This window comes from Paramormyrops kingsleyae, chromosome 15 (assembly GCF_048594095.1).
Source record: "Paramormyrops kingsleyae isolate MSU_618 chromosome 15, PKINGS_0.4, whole genome shotgun sequence".
Lineage (NCBI taxonomy): Eukaryota > Metazoa > Chordata > Actinopteri > Osteoglossiformes > Mormyridae > Paramormyrops > Paramormyrops kingsleyae.
The window spans coordinates 1,495,935-1,514,571 of record NC_132811.1 but is presented as its reverse complement, the minus strand read 5'-3'; the positions used below and the strand labels follow the sequence as shown (position 1 = coordinate 1,514,571).

The following is an 18,637-nucleotide window of genomic DNA, read 5'->3' as shown; positions in this document are numbered from 1 at the left end:
ATTTATAAGTACCAGCATTCATCTTGTCATAGGAAACACAAAGCCATAGACCCTTATATCTACTTCAGACTGGTGTATCTCACTGGCTGCAGCATGCCAGGATTCTCCAAGCGATTGCACTTCTGCATAGATGTCAGGGGGAACCTGAATGTGGGACTCCTCCCCTAACCCCCCCCCCCCCCCCCCCCCCCAGACATCATACGCAGCTAGACCAGTGTTTCCCTGGAAAATATACAGTGAAACAAATATAGACTTGTGACAGAATCCAATCTGCAAGTTCTCTCCAAGATTGCATCCCATTTCTCCTGAAAATGATCGGCCACAACAGCATTTGTGTGCACTCTCTCTCTCTGTCTCTCTCTCTCTCACACACACACAAATACAAGGGCAATTTAGAAATGCATATTTACCTATTTGTACCTGAAGCAAGCCAGGGCTGTGACTCGAACCCAGGGCTGAGGTGGCAGTGCTGTTCCACCACGTCGTCCTACATTTCTGTAAAGTTTATTGTTATTTCGTTACATTTTAAACAAGCTATTTCTGCGAAGGTCCAGTGGAGAAATGAGTGTGTACGTATTTTTAGCTGCTTTTAAGTGCCAAAGTCAGAAAAATGCTCATTTTTTCTTTATTAAAAGGGAAAAAGTTGTCAAAAAGACAAATGAACATAAATGCAAAATATTTCAAAATTAAACATCTGCTTCATGTTATGTGAAAAGTAAAACTTTTTACTGGTCGGTGTGTATAACCAAATAGCATCCTTCCATGTAAGCCTTTCATTACATGTCAGCCCTGTAAACGTGAAGATTTAATTACGCATTGTTTAACATTTCAGTAAAACAGACCAAAACTCTTCGGCTGTGTTACCTGAATTTTGTATATCAATTGTCTCCCCAGCCGGATAAGCATGTCTTTGTTATCCATGTTGTTGTTGCAAAAACACATCACAACACTCAGTTTTATGAATGCTATATATGTAACAATACTCTGCCTCACTTGAATAGATTTTTGGCTATTGGCTTTCTTGCTGAGATATATATAAAGCAGAATCAGGGAAATATATTTCAGAATGTTTTTTAAAGAATGCATGCACTTTAATGGCAATCAAATACACACCAGTGAGTCATAAGAAAAATACTTCATGCTGCAGGAATTCTTTTTAGTGGCAGAACAAAGTACAAGGTAGGTCTGACTTTTCTCACAATTCTTTGTTTATTAATAGAGATGAAAAGCAATCAGCAAGATTAGATTCTGAGCAAAATCCTTTAATTTACTTATAATTAATTATAATTAACATAATTAATGTGATTGTGCTTGACAGATGGAACAGAGCCTCATTGCATTGCAGAACATTCTCAAAGCCCCTCACACTAATCTTTATAGAATCAGTTATGCAGCATAAATAGTTTGTCTAATTACTTTTCAATTATGGAAAATTCACAGCCTGAGTAAATGTACTATCTACAGCTAAAGTACATATTTACGTTTGTCTTTTAAGAAAAAAAAGGAAAGTTATGACTTTTCCCACAATCCGTGTTTCTCAGTTGTCAATTTCACAATAATATTAACAATCAAAAAATAAGGATATAAAATTTTGTAGTGTGTATATGAACTGTGGCAGGGAAGGAAATTGCAATTGTGACAAAGTTATTTGAGTTTATTCAATAGTGAGTTCTGAATGTAACTGAGCATAATACATGTGAAGTTCACTTTGGCATCAATAGTTCAATAAATAAAACGTTTTGCTCTTTGAAGATACTATGAAAATAAATAAAACATAACTTACTTTCCAATAAATACAGATTATATATATAATACAGATAGATGCATTGCATCAACTTTACAGCAGTTGGTGAACGACATAGTCCAACAATGTTGTCTGTGGTTTGCTGTTTATCAAAAGAAGCTGACCGGGATCAGAAGGAGAAGCAGAAAATAGTCTGACTGAGGTATTAGTCTGTATATTCAAAAATAAAATTTGACATCCTAAATCAATTAAATCAATAATGCAAATTTTCTAAATCGCTGATTAAAAAAAAAAAACTCAAAAGAATGTGATATATATTGAGACAAATATCTTTGTGGTGATGGAAATGTGACTTTAGACTGAATGACTATTAGCCATTACAGCTGCTCTTGCATTTCTTTGTTTCGCAATAAATTTTACAGCAAGAATTGTGGCATGGCACATGTAAATTATGGATAATGGAAAAATTAATTGCCATTTTGCATAATGATTGCTTTGTATCACTTATAGCTGAATGCTTGCACCTAAATGATAATTATACAGCCCCTAACACCTTACACTTAACAGAATAAAACCCTTTGGTGTCCCCGCGATCCCAGCATACCTTGGCTTTTGCTCTACCTTCATCTTTAGCTGTCTAATTGCTCTAACTTTTTGAGATGCCTTAACTTAAGGGGCCCCTCAAGGTCTCTGATTCAGTACATTCTCCTGCTCTAAGTATTTGTAAAGAACCCCTATTTATCAGCTATTGAAATTAGAGGACACATTATATTAGCTTTGTACATGTCATTTCACATAACATTAAGCAACAGTTCAAAACATTTAAAATATTATTTTATTTAATTTATAATGTGAAAACTCGTTTCCAGTGTTTTGTTGATAAAAATTATAAATAGTTTGGTTTGATAATTTTCTTAAGTATAACATCTTTCAATGAGACAGGTATGAAGTAGTGTATTACAGGATTAACACGAATGCTATGATTTACTGTTGCTAAATTGAAATACAAAGTGACTTCTTTGAAGTACATTCAGCAGTCACATTTACAATGTAATATCAATGCATTTAACCAATATCAGTCTAAATATTATCAAACAAGGTTGTGTCATCTTGTTTGTTTCATATTAGTACTTTGATTGAATACATTTTTCCACTGGATATCATGAAGGTGGTCTTCCTAGATCCCCAAAAAACACGAGGGACATTGCGTGATGGTCTAGCCTTGAAACTTATTTCATGAGCAAGCAAATAGTGCATCTCTATGTGATTCACAGGTTTATGAATTTTGCATGATTCATATTACTTCTGGTTGACACTCTTCTGCACAGTTTCTGTAGTAAGTGGAGGATGAAAACGCGGAGATGGAGTCGACTCTATGGACAGAAGACTCAGAAAAATTAGGTGCCAGGAACAGCTGATTTTGGAACTCTGGATTGCATTAGCTTGGAATATTATAATAACATGAATATTGCATGATAGCAATACGACTGTGACTTGGCAATACTTTCAGGATAAAACAAACAACAATTAAAACCTTATTATGAAAAATTAAATCTCTTTTCTCAATCATTCAAATAATATTTACAAGGATTTCAATGTTGCAAACAAAAAAGATGGATCATAGTGATGTAACAATTGTAATTTTACCCCATAACACCTTTATTCCTGTTTTGAGAAGCTATTGAAAGTGACAGGCAAGTTTTGATTATGAGCTTTCGGTGACATTGAGGTAGATTTCAAACTGACAAACCAAAGGCTGCAAATTAAGCATTCAGCCAAAATAAAAATACATATGAGTTCACGTCCAGTAAACTTCATTCTGCCAGCCAAATATTTTTATGTAAAAACAGTGTACAGTACTAGTAGGAAGGTATTCCATGAAAGGCAATACTTGTATACCAGGTTTTTACTTCTCGCATTTTTGACGTATATAAAAAATTCTACACGCAGCTGCACTGGCTGGCTGACACATTGTGAATAGTGTGGTATTTGTTATTGTTGTCCAGGAAAGAAATGTCATCGTCGTAATCCGTGGGCCGGCAGCAGGGTTTGTACCGGGCCTTGCCGCTGTTCGCTGCCTTGAGAAGACCTGCGTTCTTTATGTGCTTCAGCGTGATGTCGTAGTTGCGTCTGTGTGCGCTACACCCTCCGCTGCAGTACTTGAAGCGCAGGGTTTCGTCGCTGACGTAGCCCAGACCCAGGTCGCTCACGGTGACGTCCACGTGCCTCAGCGAGCATCCTTTCACTCTGCCTTTAGCCCGTTTGCTCCTCCTGTTCTTGCCAGGTCCCAAAAGGTCTCTCCTGGCCCTCCTCTCCACGAAGGTCCCAATTATTTGTTTTAGCTCACCTTCCGTGAAGCTCTGTAACAGGTGGATGACTGAGAAAGTGAGAGGAAAGTACAAGCGCTTAGAGCAGTCGGTGCAAATCGACAAATCGGGTTTCTGCTGTTTTTGGTGCCAGAGCCGCTTCCCTAAGGGAATTTAAATTAATTGATGATACTAGTCAAACAGTTTCCCATGGCTTTGCACAAATTCACTTGCATTTCAGGGATGGTTTTATTTAATTTAAATATTGCTAGACATTTAAAATAACACTATGCCACTTCATGAATCTTTGCTACTATTTTTAGCAGCCACAAGATTTTGATTTATTTGCCATTAAGGAAATAAACTGTTCCCTTGGACAATCCTTATATGTCGACCAGACGTTCTGCTTGGGAAACTCACAGCTCTTGACCATTTCAATAGTCGGCACCTAATGCAAGACAATGCCAGGATATTTCTTGTAGCAACATAAAGATTTATAATGTCAGCAGGACTAAATTAACTTCAGGAAGTGGATGATGGGAAAAGGATCTTTAGTTACACTCTCTATGGAATGTGACTATTTCTGATGTTGGAACCTGCTAAGTTTACTTGATACACCATTAAAATTAGTATTGTATAACTTTACAATGCTAATAAAAAAAACAACAGCTGAAACTTATATTAATACGATGCCAACCAGCCTGTTTGACAAAGGCGTGTAACTGACACAATACATTTCGGTGAATATGGTGTAAACCTTGAGTAGTAGCTGAATGTGAGCGAGCAGGTCCTATAAAGGAAATGAAAGGGAGAGTTTTTAAGGCTGAGAAATAATCTGTTTGTTGTGCTTTCTGAAAGTTTGTTGTTTCTGACACTTAAACATGTATCTCTGAAATCCTTTAATATGATATAGGTGAGGAAGTCGACATTGTTGAAAATCACCAAAGGCAAACATTCTTTAGTGTTCAAATGTCATTTTGAAGCAGTGTAATGCATATCTATTCAACCGTTTTAATAAGAGATGGCTTCTAAAAATCACACAGAAAGATCTGGTTTGATTTCAGGTGTGACTTGTTTGCCTGACAGTGCTACTCAGAGAGTCCTGATACTAGATCAAACAGGTTTTTCTCCAAAGCTCACTTCACTGTCTACTAGTAGTCTGGAAGATTGCCTGACTGAAGATCAGCTAATCTAGGCCCTGACCTGGTTTACTAAATGTCATCTTGGTTTAACCCTGACAGGTGTCATGTGACAAAATACAAAGAAAGGATCTTGCAACCTGTTTCATTAATTAAGATATTTATTTTCCTGAGCTGTGCTTTGTGTATTTATGAACATTATGTTGAGCAATCGATGCATCTTGTCCTTCTCAGGGAAGGTCAGCTTTATGAGGCCTTTGAGAGTAACTTTTGTAAAACACATGGCAACAGGTAGGATACATGTTATGCTGCATTTTTAAAATTGATTTAATAATGTACCAAACAAGTCAGACTAGACAGGCCATTCCGAGTGACATGTAGTTGAGTCCTTGTCAGTATACCAGCTTTGTTTTACACACTACAGTCTGTGTAAACGGTCTGATCCTTTTCAGTAGCCCTGAGGAAAAGGGCGGTTCTATGGCTCTCACTCATTTCACAAAATCATTTCACTCAAAAAACGCAGGAACGCATAATGGCTTTACTGTGAACAAACAAGTAGGTGTTTTTCTCAGTGTTGGCCTTACACTGTCTCTGAAAACACGAAATTGAAACACTGCCATCTGAAATTAAGTTTCTGCCTTCAAAGAACATTGAAGATGTTCTTGTCTGGCTGGACTAGGAATGGACTATTAATAGTTGCATTAAAGTGATAAATGGACATTCTTTTTCTTGAATTTCAGGCATGATGCCTAAAATTGCATGATTTTGTAATCCTTTCAGTGTGTGTGGATCTGCTGGTGATTAGTCACAAGGAAATTAAATGGTAACGAGTCTCAAAATGCTCAAAATGTGCACGGAATGACCCTGCATATGCTGTGTCAGGCCTTTACTCCCTGGGTATATAAAACTGTGCAGTAAATGTAATATAGAGGAATAGGAATAAAACAATCCAAAGCTGAAACAAAACCATCCATCTGTCCAGCTTTTATAACTACTAAGTACAGGGTGTGTGTTTATACAAAACACAAACACGTAACCAATGGACTCAAACGAGGAGATAATGAACTTGCTTCCCTCCAAAGCTGTCACCTGACTACAGAGGCTCACTGAAGAGCCAATCAGATCACAACCTGTCGGCCCACATCCGCACAGCACAACAGCAGTTTAAGCTCTGCACACTGCTAGCGAATACGACATTATTTCATCATTTTCGTTCAGGAAGAAGCAGCAACTAGTGATTCGTCTTTGATCTGGGAATTTTCCAGGATAATAACATTTCCAAGACACTCTATGTAACATTTTTTTGTTTTTCAATTTCCATGATACTTCCATGGATGTGTGACTTTCTGAGATGAAGGCCGATTCACATATGGGATTGCTATAGAGGGCAGCCAGCCCCACATAGGAATCCACCCCTTAGCCTGCCTTTTGCTAAATAAGATGATTCTCATATGTATGAAATATTTAAGATGTGTTGGTTGAACCCCAGTAAATTTGCTTGAGTGACACCTGAGTACAGTGGGTTCTGGGGGTGGGGCCAGGTCAGAATGGTCAGCTGGTCAGAGCTGATAAATCACTTATTATAGCGCTGAATGTGACTGTGATTACGACATTCAACTATCAGTTTCTGGCTGACCTGCCTGTCTGGTTTCACTGCTTATTGTCGTAATTATCAGCAGCATTCTTGTGCACGTGTTCCTTATTGAGTTACATTTTTATGGAGTGCTCTTGGAGTTTTTCAGACTCAGTTGCAGACAAATATCCTTCAGTTGGTTTTTCCCAGTAAATCTCAAAAGTACTGAAGTAAATGTAATAGTGCGGGTAAAACAGAACCTCGTACATATTGTGAGCCATCCATCCATCCTTAATCCAATGGCTTATCTTACATCAAAAGGGTCATAAGTACCATGAGAGTTAAGGTGTAAAGATACATGACTATATTTTCTCTTACATTCCTTGAGGAGTGAACTGAAGGTGTCTGTACTTCTCCTCGTGCGACTATGTTTGTCCATCATGGGGGGCGAGGAACCCGAGGATGAAGATGACGATGACTGTGGTGACGACGGGCCCAAAGTGACAGACCGTGGAGGCCGCAGCTCGAGATGGAGCCAGGCTCTAGTGAGGAAGAGGAAGAGTGCTGCGGCACAGAAGATCAAAGTGGCGGTGGCACACGTCCATAACTTCATCTTAAACTGAGAAGGAGCATTGAAACTCTGCAAAAAAGATGAAGTTTTAAACAGTTAGACACACATGTAATCAAACCATCAGTTATGAGTTATTGCAAAAGTATTAGTCATCTGCTTGGCAAGACATACTTCATGATAAACTGGTGTTTAATCCCATATATATTACCATAAGTATTCTCACCCATGCTATTTCTTTGCATTACTGGAAGACATTCCAAAGCTGGTCTGCAAACTACAAAGACTTGAACTGTTACACGTGTTGTTTTGCTTGTCCCATGCAATTTCATACTTGGTTATTTTGACATGTGCTTTTGTTTTGTTTTGTTTTGTTTTGTTTTTTGTTCCAGGGAGTGCATGAAACCAGTGAAAGCCAAAATGATACTATGAGAAGTACTCTTTTGGCATTCAGCCAACACACAGATGAAAAATATATCAGTAGTATTGTCTTCACTTGATCCCTCATTCCAGGGGAAGATTTATTTCAACCAGTTTATCCTCTCCCTGAGGTTTCAGTGCGAGGTCTGACCACGTTTTTGGTGCAGATGTTAAACATCCACTTCAGCTTCATAAAAAAGTGAAATGTGTCATTTCTATTCAGATTCCGAAGTGGGTTACCTTCAGGAAAAATGTAGGCAAAATCATCATTAAACATGTCACTTGTTTGATACATAAAATTGCATTAATTCTTTGAAGATGTGTGGTAACTTTAAAGATGTATTGTTGCTGTTATGCTCACTATCCCATTGTACACAATCTTCATGCAATTGGACTAAATGTCTAAAGGAGCACAGTTAAGTTCAAGACCTACATAACAGACACAGTCCTTCTGTGCACTGGTATGTCTCCAAAAGATGCTTTTAAATTTTCAGGTACAAATTCTACCCAGGCATTAAACACTGCAAATTTTATATCTGGCAACCAAGACTCAACCTGTCTCATTAGCATCTCAAAAACATGCATCAAACAGTCAGTGGTGAGCTTCTCTGGCATTTAAATTTAAATTTCAATAAATCCATGTTGTTTCATGGGATGGTGTCAAACATCTCCAAGCAAAGAGGGAATCGGCTGATTTACTGTTCCTGTTCCACTTTCAACCTCAAGGAGCAACACTGATCCTTTAAGTTTGAAATATTTTTAGGTTCCACATTCCATAACATCTTCTAAAAAGATTCTCTGGTGAGTATTTAGAGAGTATTTAAAGCATGTGTCTGGACCCACCAGCAATAAAAAAAATACTTGTTTCGCCATGACACATGTTTCAGATTATATTGTTCCGGAATTTCAAAGACAACTGATCTTAATGCAGACAGTTTGATTACTTGAAACGTTCTGAAAAGCTGACCAATGTGGATGTTGTTTATGGACGAGAGTGGCCTGTCCATCATCATAAAGACTGATATTTGATTTTTGATATCCATTAAGAAGTTCAGAAATATGAAGAAAAGGGTTGGTGAAAGAAATGTAGATGACAGGTAAAGTGATCAGCATATATTTCACTGTTCAACAATCTCTGTGCTGAGCCGTTAGCTCAATATTGTATGGCAAACAAAATGTAATGAAAGGTACATGCCTGTCAAAATTCTTGCCAAATCACTGTTTTTTTTGGAGGACAACCACAGTTATTATTCTGTTTAACCGCTTCAGTCACAAAATACCGAACAAAGAGATTATTATGTTTAGTAACATGAAGAGCTTGTTTAACTAAAGTGATTAGTTTATACGATTGTTCTCAAAAATGCATTCATATTAATTTAACTGATTCACCTCAAATGAAATGTTCCCTTCTTTTGCAAATAATGAAAATGTAAAGTTTATGACAATAATAACAGGCATGCAGTAATATTAAGCAAAAATATATGCAATAAGCATGCAGACAGTAATCAAACCAATACAGGAATACCTTCAGAATACAGGAATACCTTCAGAATACAGGAATACCTTCAGAATACAGGAATACCTTCAGCCATTTAAGGCACAATGGCTGAGTGGCATTGTGATACAGGACGGCAAACACATTTGGCATATTCTCTGCTGGGCTAATGCCTAACGATGAATGAGGAAAGGGAAACACTAGTGAGGCAATGGGAAAATGCCTCCTAAGATTGGGGGGGGGGGGTTCTGCTAATACCTCCCTGTTTATATCTGTCACATGGTCACATGGGGGGGGGTTTGCAGTGACTGAGCATAAGCTCTTTGCTAAAGGCTAAAAGCTAACCAACAATCATTGTCAGCTGGACTGAAGATTCTCTTTCCTGGGTTTTGGACGTTTATTTCCTGCGTGACTGAATGCAAAGGCGACCCAGACTGTCAGGCAGGGAACAAGCACACAGACTCCAAAGCAGCACAGCAGACAATGCAGCCACACAACAGCCATTTCGGATGTGCTAGAAAGAGCAGAGTTACCTGAGGCCTGGATGCTTTGTTCTGTTTCAAATAGTAATTAGTAATTAATAATTAGTAATTAGTAATTAGTAATTAGGGTTGTGATATGGGTACTGGTTTGTTAACCCTAACAGGCAGCAATAATGTTTTCCATTAAGAAAACTTGTTCTTTTTCATAGCACCTTTAATTAAAACCTGAATAAAGTGGTAAAGTAAACTGGTAAATTGCAAGGAAATGATTCATTGTGCATCCATCCATCCATCCATCCATCCATCCATCCTCTATAGCTGCTTGTCCTGCACAGGCTGCCGATGATGATTCCGGCTGCCCTTCTTTGACTGCAGACACTTTCAGTTCCTTTTTCTCTTTCTTGACTCTGACAGCTTGTTGCTTTTATGTTTATTTGTTTAACATTCTTGGGTGTTTTTTTTTTTTACCACCCTGACGTCAGACGACCATGAAACAAACAGCTCTGTCACTTTCTGGTGTTAGTGAGTGAGAGTTAATCTCTTACTTAATGACAGCTGGCAGGTCTGAGCCGCAGAGCTGCCTGAGGGCTGGGATCACCTTTCTGGATGTCATTAACATTTCAGGTCTGGGTAAATACCAGGAATATTCCCAGGAGGGTTATTCCTGAGGTGAAAGGTCACCTGCGCCCTGTACAGCCTTCACTGCTGTGGCAGACACCAGTCCTTTAGAGTCTCCCACAGCAAGGATCTCACTGGACAAGAGTGAAACTGCCTGCCTCACAGAACTGTTTCAGATACCTAATCAGTGCTGATTTCTATGGCTGTCAGGGGAATTACTGTAATAGTGTTACCGGTACTTAAAGAAAAATCTCATATTTGTGCCAATTTGTGTTTTGTACTACTTCAGTAATTTTTGGCTGCATACGTAAAGTTGCCATTGTCAAGAATCCCCAGGGACATTTTGAGGTCCACTTGTTAAAAAAGCAGATGTAGACCAGATTTAGACATTTAGACACTGTAATACGACCAATAAATAAAAACATGCCTTTGTGTCCCCCGGGTCTGTCCCGTCAGAATGGGGGGGGTCTGTCTGCTAGGGCTCAGCGGGTCGAGGGACCGGGTAAGTCTGTAGGCACGAGTCTGTCGCTCTTCACCACGCTGCTTCCGTGTTTTCTGTCGGACTAACAGTTTGCTCCATCACTTTTCCTGAGGTACCCTTTTAACCACAAGAGTGGTCATTACACAGCACTGTACAGCAACAGTAAATGCAGCCAGGCATCAGTTGTGTTAAATAAGATGTTAAATAATGTTTCAGTTATGACATGTTTTACAAAACGTGTAAGAAAGAGGATCAAAAGAAAAACTTTACTATCCAACTAGTCATTTCTAGCATTCCTTAGCCTTGACTGATATTTCTGTGTACAGGTAAGATTTGCAAATGTCAGCTGTAGTTTTAGTACTATAAGCTACCCCTCCTTCTTCCAGCAGCTCACGCAGTGCTAGACGACGCCAGGAAGCAAACGGCAGAAGGCGGAACATCTTGGGCATGCGGCAAATGTCCCTTACGAGGCTTACACCCCTCTCTGCACTGGACATATAGTGCTGTGTAAGGCTTACACCCCTCTCTGCACTGGACATATAGTGCTGTGTAAGGCTTACACCCCTCTCTGCACTGGACATATAGTGCTGTGCAAGGCGTACACCCGTCTCTGCACTGGACATATAGTGCTGTGCAAGGCTTACACCCCTCTCTGCACTGGACATATAGTGCTGTGTAAGGCTTACACCCCTCTCTGCACTGGACATATAGTGCTGTGCAAGGCTTACACCCCTCTCTGCACTGGACATATAGTGCTGTGTAAGGCGTACACCCGTCTCTGCACTGGACATATAGTGCTGTGTAAGGCTTACACCCCTCTCTGCACTGGACATATAGTGCTGTGTAAGGCTTACACCCCTCTCTGCACTGGACATATAGTGCTGTGTAAGGCTTACACCCCTCTCTGCACTGGACATATAGTGCTGTGCAAGGCTTACACCCGTCTCTGCACTGGACATATAGTGCTGTGTAAGGCGTACACCCGTCTCTGCACTGGACATATAGTGCTGTGTAAGGCTTACACCCCTCTCTGCACTGGACATATAGTGCTGTGTAAGGCTTACACCCCTCTCTGCACTGGACATATAGTGCTGTGTAAGGCTTACACCCCTCTCTGCACTGGACATATAGTGCTGTGTAAGGCTTACACCCCTCTCTGCACTGGACATATAGTGCTCTGCAAGGCGTACACCCGTCTCTGCACTGGACATATAGTGCTGTGCAAGGCTTACACCCCTCTCTGCACTGGACATATAGTGCTGTGTAAGGCGTACACCCGTCTCTGCACTGGACATATAGTGCTGTGTAAGGCTTACACCCCTCTCTGCACTGGACATATAGTGCTGTGTAAGGCGTACACCCCTCTCTGCACTGGACATATAGTGCTGTGCAAGGCTTACACCCCTCTCTGCACTGGACATATAGTGCTGTGCAAGGCTTTCACTCGTCTCTGCACTGGACATATAGTGCTGTGTAAGGCTTACACCCCTCTCTGCACTGGACATATAGTGCTGTGCAAGGCGTACACCCCTCTCTGCACTGGACATATAGTGCTGTGCAAGGCTTACACCCCTCTCTGCACTGGACATATAGTGCTGTGTAAGGCTTACACCCCTCTCTGCACTGGACATATAGTGCTGTGTAAGGCTTACACCCCTCTCTGCACTGGACATATAGTGCTGTGTAAAGCTTACACCCCTCTCTGCACTGGACATATAGTGCTGTGTAAGGCTTACACCCCTCTCTGCACTGGACATATAGTGCTGTGTAAGGCTTACACCCCTCTCTGCACTGGACATATAGTGCTGTGTAAGGCTTACACCCATCTCTGCACTGGACATATAGTGCTGTGTAAGGCTTACACCCCTCTCTGCACTGGACATATAGTGCTGTGCAAGGCTTACACCCCTCTCTGCACTGGACATATAGTGCTGTGCAAGGCTTTCACTCGTCTCTGCACTGGACATATAGTGCTGTGTAAGGCTTACACCCCTCTCTGCACTGGACATATAGTGCTGTGTAAGGCTTACACCCCTCTCTGCACTGGACATATAGTGCTGTGTAAGGCTTACACCCCTCTCTGCACTGGACATATAGTGCTGTGCAAAGGTCTTAGGCAGTCAAAGAAAATGATGTTCAAATGATCTTCATGTTGGTGTAAAACTCTGATATTATGTCTGCCAAAGTGTGTCAGCTTAGCCATTTCCAAACCTCTCCTAAAGTCACCCCAGTAATTACAGTAACCATCCAATACCCCCATGTATTTGTTTGACCCTATCGCTACCCCATCTCATACGGCTAATCAATACCTCATAACTAATTAAATGAATGAATTAATTGAGCTGGATGTGAGATGTAACAAACACAGGTAATGGCTGGGGGGGCCCTGAGGAGGGGTTTGGGACCTGAAGCCGTGTTCATCTAGCCGTCCAAGTAGGTATCAGTCACTTTTTGGAGAACAGAGGAAATACTCGTTATATTCTGTTGTGTTACTCTTGATTTACACATGTTCTAATGTAAAATTTTATTCTGAGCAAATACACCTTTACTACTCAGATAAACCACTTTAAACATTTCCTTGGACTGCCTAAGACTTTTGTGCTGTATTGCATAATGAAAAATTACACTGGGAAACATGAATATTCCAGCTAAATTATCCATACTTGGTTTTTCATATAATTTATTAACCTGGTAAAATCTGTTTTGTAGTGATGGACTGGCATCCTGTCCATGGTGTACCCCAGCCCCATGCCCTGTAACGGACTGGCATCTCTCCCAGGGAGTACCCCAGCCCCATGCCCTGTGACGGACTGGCATCTCTCCCAGGATGTACTCCAGCCCCATGCCCTGTGACGGACTGGCATCTCTCCTAGGGAGTACCCCAGCCCCATGCCCTGTGACGGACTGGCATCTCTCCCAGGGAATACCCCAGCCCCATGCCCTGTGACAGACTGGCATCTTTCCCAGGATGTACCCCAGCCTTGTGCCCTGCACTGCCTGCAATAGGCTCCAGCTCCCCCTGCCACACTGACCAGGATCAGCTGTTAATTTCGATAGTTGCATGAAATCTTTTTTTGTTATTGTTTTTACTGATTTAAAAATGTACCCTGTTAATAGTGTCTTACTGCTGGCAGTACAACTCCTCCTGCAAGAGTGGTCTAGGTATGAGGTATTACATTTAAATACAAGATAAATTTATTCGACTTAATGTTATACAGCTTTGTCATCATTGTGATTTTGGTGTCTTTGTGATATATCTTCTCTTATTTTTTGTTGGGTATATATCTTTTCCAGGCAGACTTTAAAAACAAACACAAAGTACAAAATAACTTCCACTGGATGCAACATGGTCTAACCATCGGAATGTGCACGTACTTTCGCCTTAGTGTGTCATTGCTGACGAGTTAGTCGGTGTATCTTTACAAATAGACCACCATTGTCTTCAATTTTATCAGCCAACTCGTATCCTAAGTGCAGTGCAGCTGAGCCCAGTGCCCAGCTCCTGCATACCATACAGTGAAGTGCGCTGAGATCACAGACAATGCTGCCTCTGGCTGAGTGGCGGGATAAACGTGGTGTTTACATGCCCCTGAGATGTCTAACTGATATTAACACTCATGCATTCATGAATGTTTATGTTGTGCATAAACAGCCATATCACAGTTTACCAGAGGTAGGAATTTCAGGTCCAGGAAGTACAAATCCAGGCCAAGGTTTTGTTTCAACCAACCAGTTGAGTATAAAGAGTCTCAGTCACAGTCCTCAGCTGGTTGGTCGAAACAAAACCTTGGCCTGGATTAGTACCTTCTGGACCTGAACTGTCCAACTCTGCAGTTAAGTTGATCTTCAGTCGATCATCAGCTGTTTATTAGACTAGAACATTTCTAGATGTGGTGTGTCCCTTTTCTGAAAAACTTTGCTATGGATTGTTGGATATCTTACCTATAAAAGAACAAAGAATTTTATGGAATAAAAAATGTGATACATTCTAAAACATTCCTAGTTCTGGCTCTGTTTCACAAGGTCCCATCGTTGGGGTCTCTGTGAACTATGTAACATTGTTACAGATCAATAGAACAATAAGGTCTATTATCTTAAAATGTGGTAGCACAGGTAAGTGTTTTGGCTCATTTTCTTCATACTTCTTGCTTGTCACCCACACTGATGGTAGCTATAACCTATATTTTTAACCTTATATATGTTTTATATATGTTCATATGTTTATATATGTTTATATGTTTAACTATTTGTTTACACCTTTAGATCAGTAAATCTAAAATAATGTAATTCAGCAAAATATATAAGTGCAATATACGTTACATAAAATAATTACAGAATATAGACCAAACAGTCATCCAAAAGCAAAATACAGGAATTATCAGTCCATTCCACACCAGATGTGTAATGACATATCTGTGTTTGTAACAGCAAACATCTTTAACCATGGTAACTCATGCTACTATCATTGTCAATGGTGTAATTAAAATCATTGTTGCGGGGGCGGACGGGTTCCTTTTGTGGAAATGGTGGAAGAATGTCTCCTCTTACTTGATCTGTGATTTAATAAAGCTGCCACTTTGGATCACTTTTCAAAGGAGCAGAGTGCTGCCAGAAATCTCTGCAGGAGAAACACTGCGGGTGACGGAGCCACGGCGGGTGTAACAGCTCAGTCAAGTGCCGATTGTCATGTTAAAATAAAACGAAATCAAGCACAAACCTGATATTAACTTACATTACTGACACTACTGACTGGGATTCCAAATGTAATTCTTGGTGTTCAGGATCAGATTTCAGAAATTTAATATGTATGAATTTTTGGTGTAAGTGTTTTTTGAAATACATTACTCTGTAAAGATGATAACATTACATATATTTGGCTTGAAATCGGCTCCCCTGTCAGGATTTATTTTTTCACTTACAAAGTGCTTTTACTATCAATAATAATAATAATAATAATAATAATAATAATATGTGATATATATACAATTGTCTAACCATGTAATAAAAGCCATAAGGAAGACAGGCCAGGTATTCTCCCTGCAGTGGTCTTACATCTGGAACATTCATTTGTGAAGCACAAGTCTGCAGTGTTACTTCTGTTTACTTTTGAATCAACACATCAGTAAATCCTTGAAGACTGTTTTACTGGTGTTTTAAATGATGGAGAATCCGCACTCCTAGCTGAGAAACCCAGTTACACTCTTACAGACAGATTTTCCTTTTTAAAAGATATATTTACAGATATATTGTCACACTGATACCTGGATTCTTGCTGGTATATTGATGGTATACTGATTTTTCCTACATTACACGTCATACAGCACAAAAACATATTTTACACAATTGGTTTGTAGATGTATGATAAATTCATTATGCATCTGAAGCCACCTAATTGTGCCTCAGAGAATTCACGGGGGATAAAACTTGATTTTTTTCCCCCTCTTTAATCAGCAGTAACCTTTGCTGAGCTGCTGAAATCAGATTCTCACCCCGGTTAACACAGCTGAAAGACTGACTAGACAACAGACTTAACGCTATATTTCACAGCCGCTTCATTTTACAAGTTTCAGTAAACTTTCCATTAATGTTCACCCTCTATGTTCATTATTTATACACAAATCAGATAAACCAGAACAAAGGTTGTTATGGCCAGAAACGTAGTTCAGAAATCATTTTATGCATCTTATACATCTACCTTGAAGGTTCACTTTAATATTATAAATTGTAGACAAGCCACATGTATCCAGTTTCAATTAAATCTTGGGACTAAATTATACATTGAATTAAGGAATTTGAGTATGAAATGAAATACATTTAGTTTTTCGAAGACGCAGATATTCCTGTATTAGTCCTGAAGGATGCTGTGTTGAATTTAGCTTTCATCACGAGATTATCGTCTTGCCTCAGCTTATAATGGCAAAGAGAGGATGTGTCCTTACCGTTGGCCCGGCTTATCCAGACTTGCCTGCACGTTTTCCACTTCAGCTGACCTCCGGATCAGAGCCGCGCCGACATTCCAGCACGAGGAGCAGAAGGATGCGGAGAAGCTGGAGCGCGGTACCCGGGCTGTCCGACCATGTGGGCATCGAGAGCCCGCCAATGCCCCCGGGGATGGTAGCAAATCTCAAACTCTTCAGCACCTTAGGATCTCGGGACCAGAGTCATTCTTCCATGGGCTTTCAGTTTTGAAAAAATAACCAGAAATTTCCATTTTGCTTGTTGGGGTCACCGATCTGTTGGTTAATGATTATAAGCTTTTTTGAGGCTAAAAATTTATCAAAATCAAAATATTGTTTTGTGAAGCCAAACATATGACTGATATTTCAAAAAAATTAAGAAGTTTTTAATGAGTAACTCATCAAAATGTAAGATATGCGGAAGAAAAGAAGAAAATCTTATTGAACATCAGGGTTCAAATGCTTGTCGTCAGCAACATCACGCCCTGATTGTTTTAAATTAACAGTACGTGGCCTTTTTTCTACATTTGAGCATCTGTGAGCATCACCGGAACTGATTAATTCACTGAGTCATCGCTATGACATGTTCACCAAAATTATGTTTTCACTTACGTCTTGAGAAAGTACTGAAAACCGTCACACTGCCATCCTCCAATTTCTGCCAGTTCCTTTCACTCTGAGCTTCCGTCAGATCCAGGCATTAGCTGCCCATCAGCAAAACACACAGTTACTGACAGAACAACAAAGCCACGCTGGCGGGATAACTTCTCGAAGGTACTTTCCTCCAGTGCTGAGCTTCTCTCCCAGCTGAGTGCCCAGCTTCAGCTTCAGCCTGCTGCACTCTAGGTAGGATGAGCTGTTGAGGAGTGGTGTCAGTGGAGGGGGCGGTGCCACGTGAGGGCGTGTGCGTGAGGCACCCAATGGGAGCGTCAGGTTGCTGCTAATATGCTAATGAGGCAGCACTGGATCTGGCAGGTCTGGGAGAAGCAGACGAAGCGGTTGCTTGCCTGCGCCTGTCTCTTGAACTGGCCAGGGAGGTGCTCAGCTCCTGCTGCTTCAGCACAAGGCCTGCTGCAGTCAGTGCAGGGTTTCCCAGTCTGGTCCTCAGGGACTCGCAGACAGTCCACGTTTTTGCTACCAGGAGCTGGGAGGGAGCAAAACACGTGGAGCGGTTGGGGGGCCCTGAGGACTGGGATGGGAAACACTACCCTAGCGAGACAGTGTGAGCCCCGTTTGCCATTATACAGGATTGTGGGAAAGATTGTGAGACTAGGTACTTCTAGCCTTTTGAAGCAGCCCTTCACTGTGTCTGTCACATTTCCTTTTCATTCATCTGCCTTTGCTATCCTTTGCATGTGTTTTTGTAAGCAAGCCAGTTTGAATCTTGTCTCTGTTCCGGGTTGTGTGGGATCTCTCTGAATGTGTCTGGAGTGAGCCTGTTCACTCCGTGTTGAGTGGGATCTCTCTGAGTGTGTCTGGAGTGAGCCTGTTCACTCTGTGTTGTGCAGGATCTCTCTGAGTGTGTCTGGGGTGAGTCTGTTCACTCTGTGTTGTGCGGGATCTCTCTGAGTGTGTCTGGAGTGAGCCTGTTCACTCTGTGTTGTGCGGGATCTCTCTGAGTGTGTCTGGAGTGAGTCTGTTCACTCTGTGTTGTGCGGGATCTCTCTGAGTGTGTCTGGAGTGAGCCTGTTCACTCTGTGTTGTGCGGGATCTCTCTGAGTGTGTCTGGAGTGAGTCTGTTCACTCTGTGTTGTGCAGGATCTCTCTGAGTGTGTCTGGAGTGAGCCTGTTCACTCTGTGTTGTGCGGGATCTCTCTGAGTGTGTCTGGAGTGAGCCTGTTCACTCTGTGTTGT

The 18,637-nt window shown here is 40.8% G+C and overlaps 1 protein-coding gene across 2 annotated transcripts; it reads right to left on the bottom strand.

Moving 5' to 3' along the window:
• Positions 1 to 2,561: 2,561 nt before the first annotated feature.
• On the bottom strand, positions 2,562 to 17,609 carry LOC111860179 (neurturin-like). Of its 2 annotated transcripts, none has more exons than XM_023843619.2 (4): positions 17,396 to 17,609; positions 16,766 to 17,059; positions 7,141 to 7,402; positions 2,562 to 4,121 (listed from the first exon to the last, which is right to left on the bottom strand). In XM_023843619.2, the coding sequence occupies exons 3-4, from the start codon at positions 7,373 to 7,375 to the stop codon at positions 3,685 to 3,687; spliced, it is 672 nt and encodes a 223-aa protein (XP_023699387.1). In that variant the 5' UTR covers positions 7,376 to 7,402; positions 16,766 to 17,059; positions 17,396 to 17,609; the 3' UTR covers positions 2,562 to 3,684. The 2 variants fall into 2 exon arrangements, with proteins under 2 accessions (XP_023699387.1, XP_023699388.1); XM_023843620.2 differs by having other exon boundaries at positions 16,766 to 17,002.
• Positions 17,610 to 18,637: the final 1,028 nt, after the last annotated feature.

Excerpts from the sequence above, each read along its gene's own strand:
- LOC111860179 (XM_023843619.2), bottom strand. The coding sequence starts at position 7,375 with ATGAAGTTATGGACGTGTGCCACCGCCACTTTGATCTTCTGTGCCGCA. Across the intron at positions 4,122-7,140 it reads CAGTTCACTCCTCAAGGAAT|TCATCCACCTGTTACAGAGC; the intron begins GTAAGAGAAAAT and ends TCACTTTCTCAG.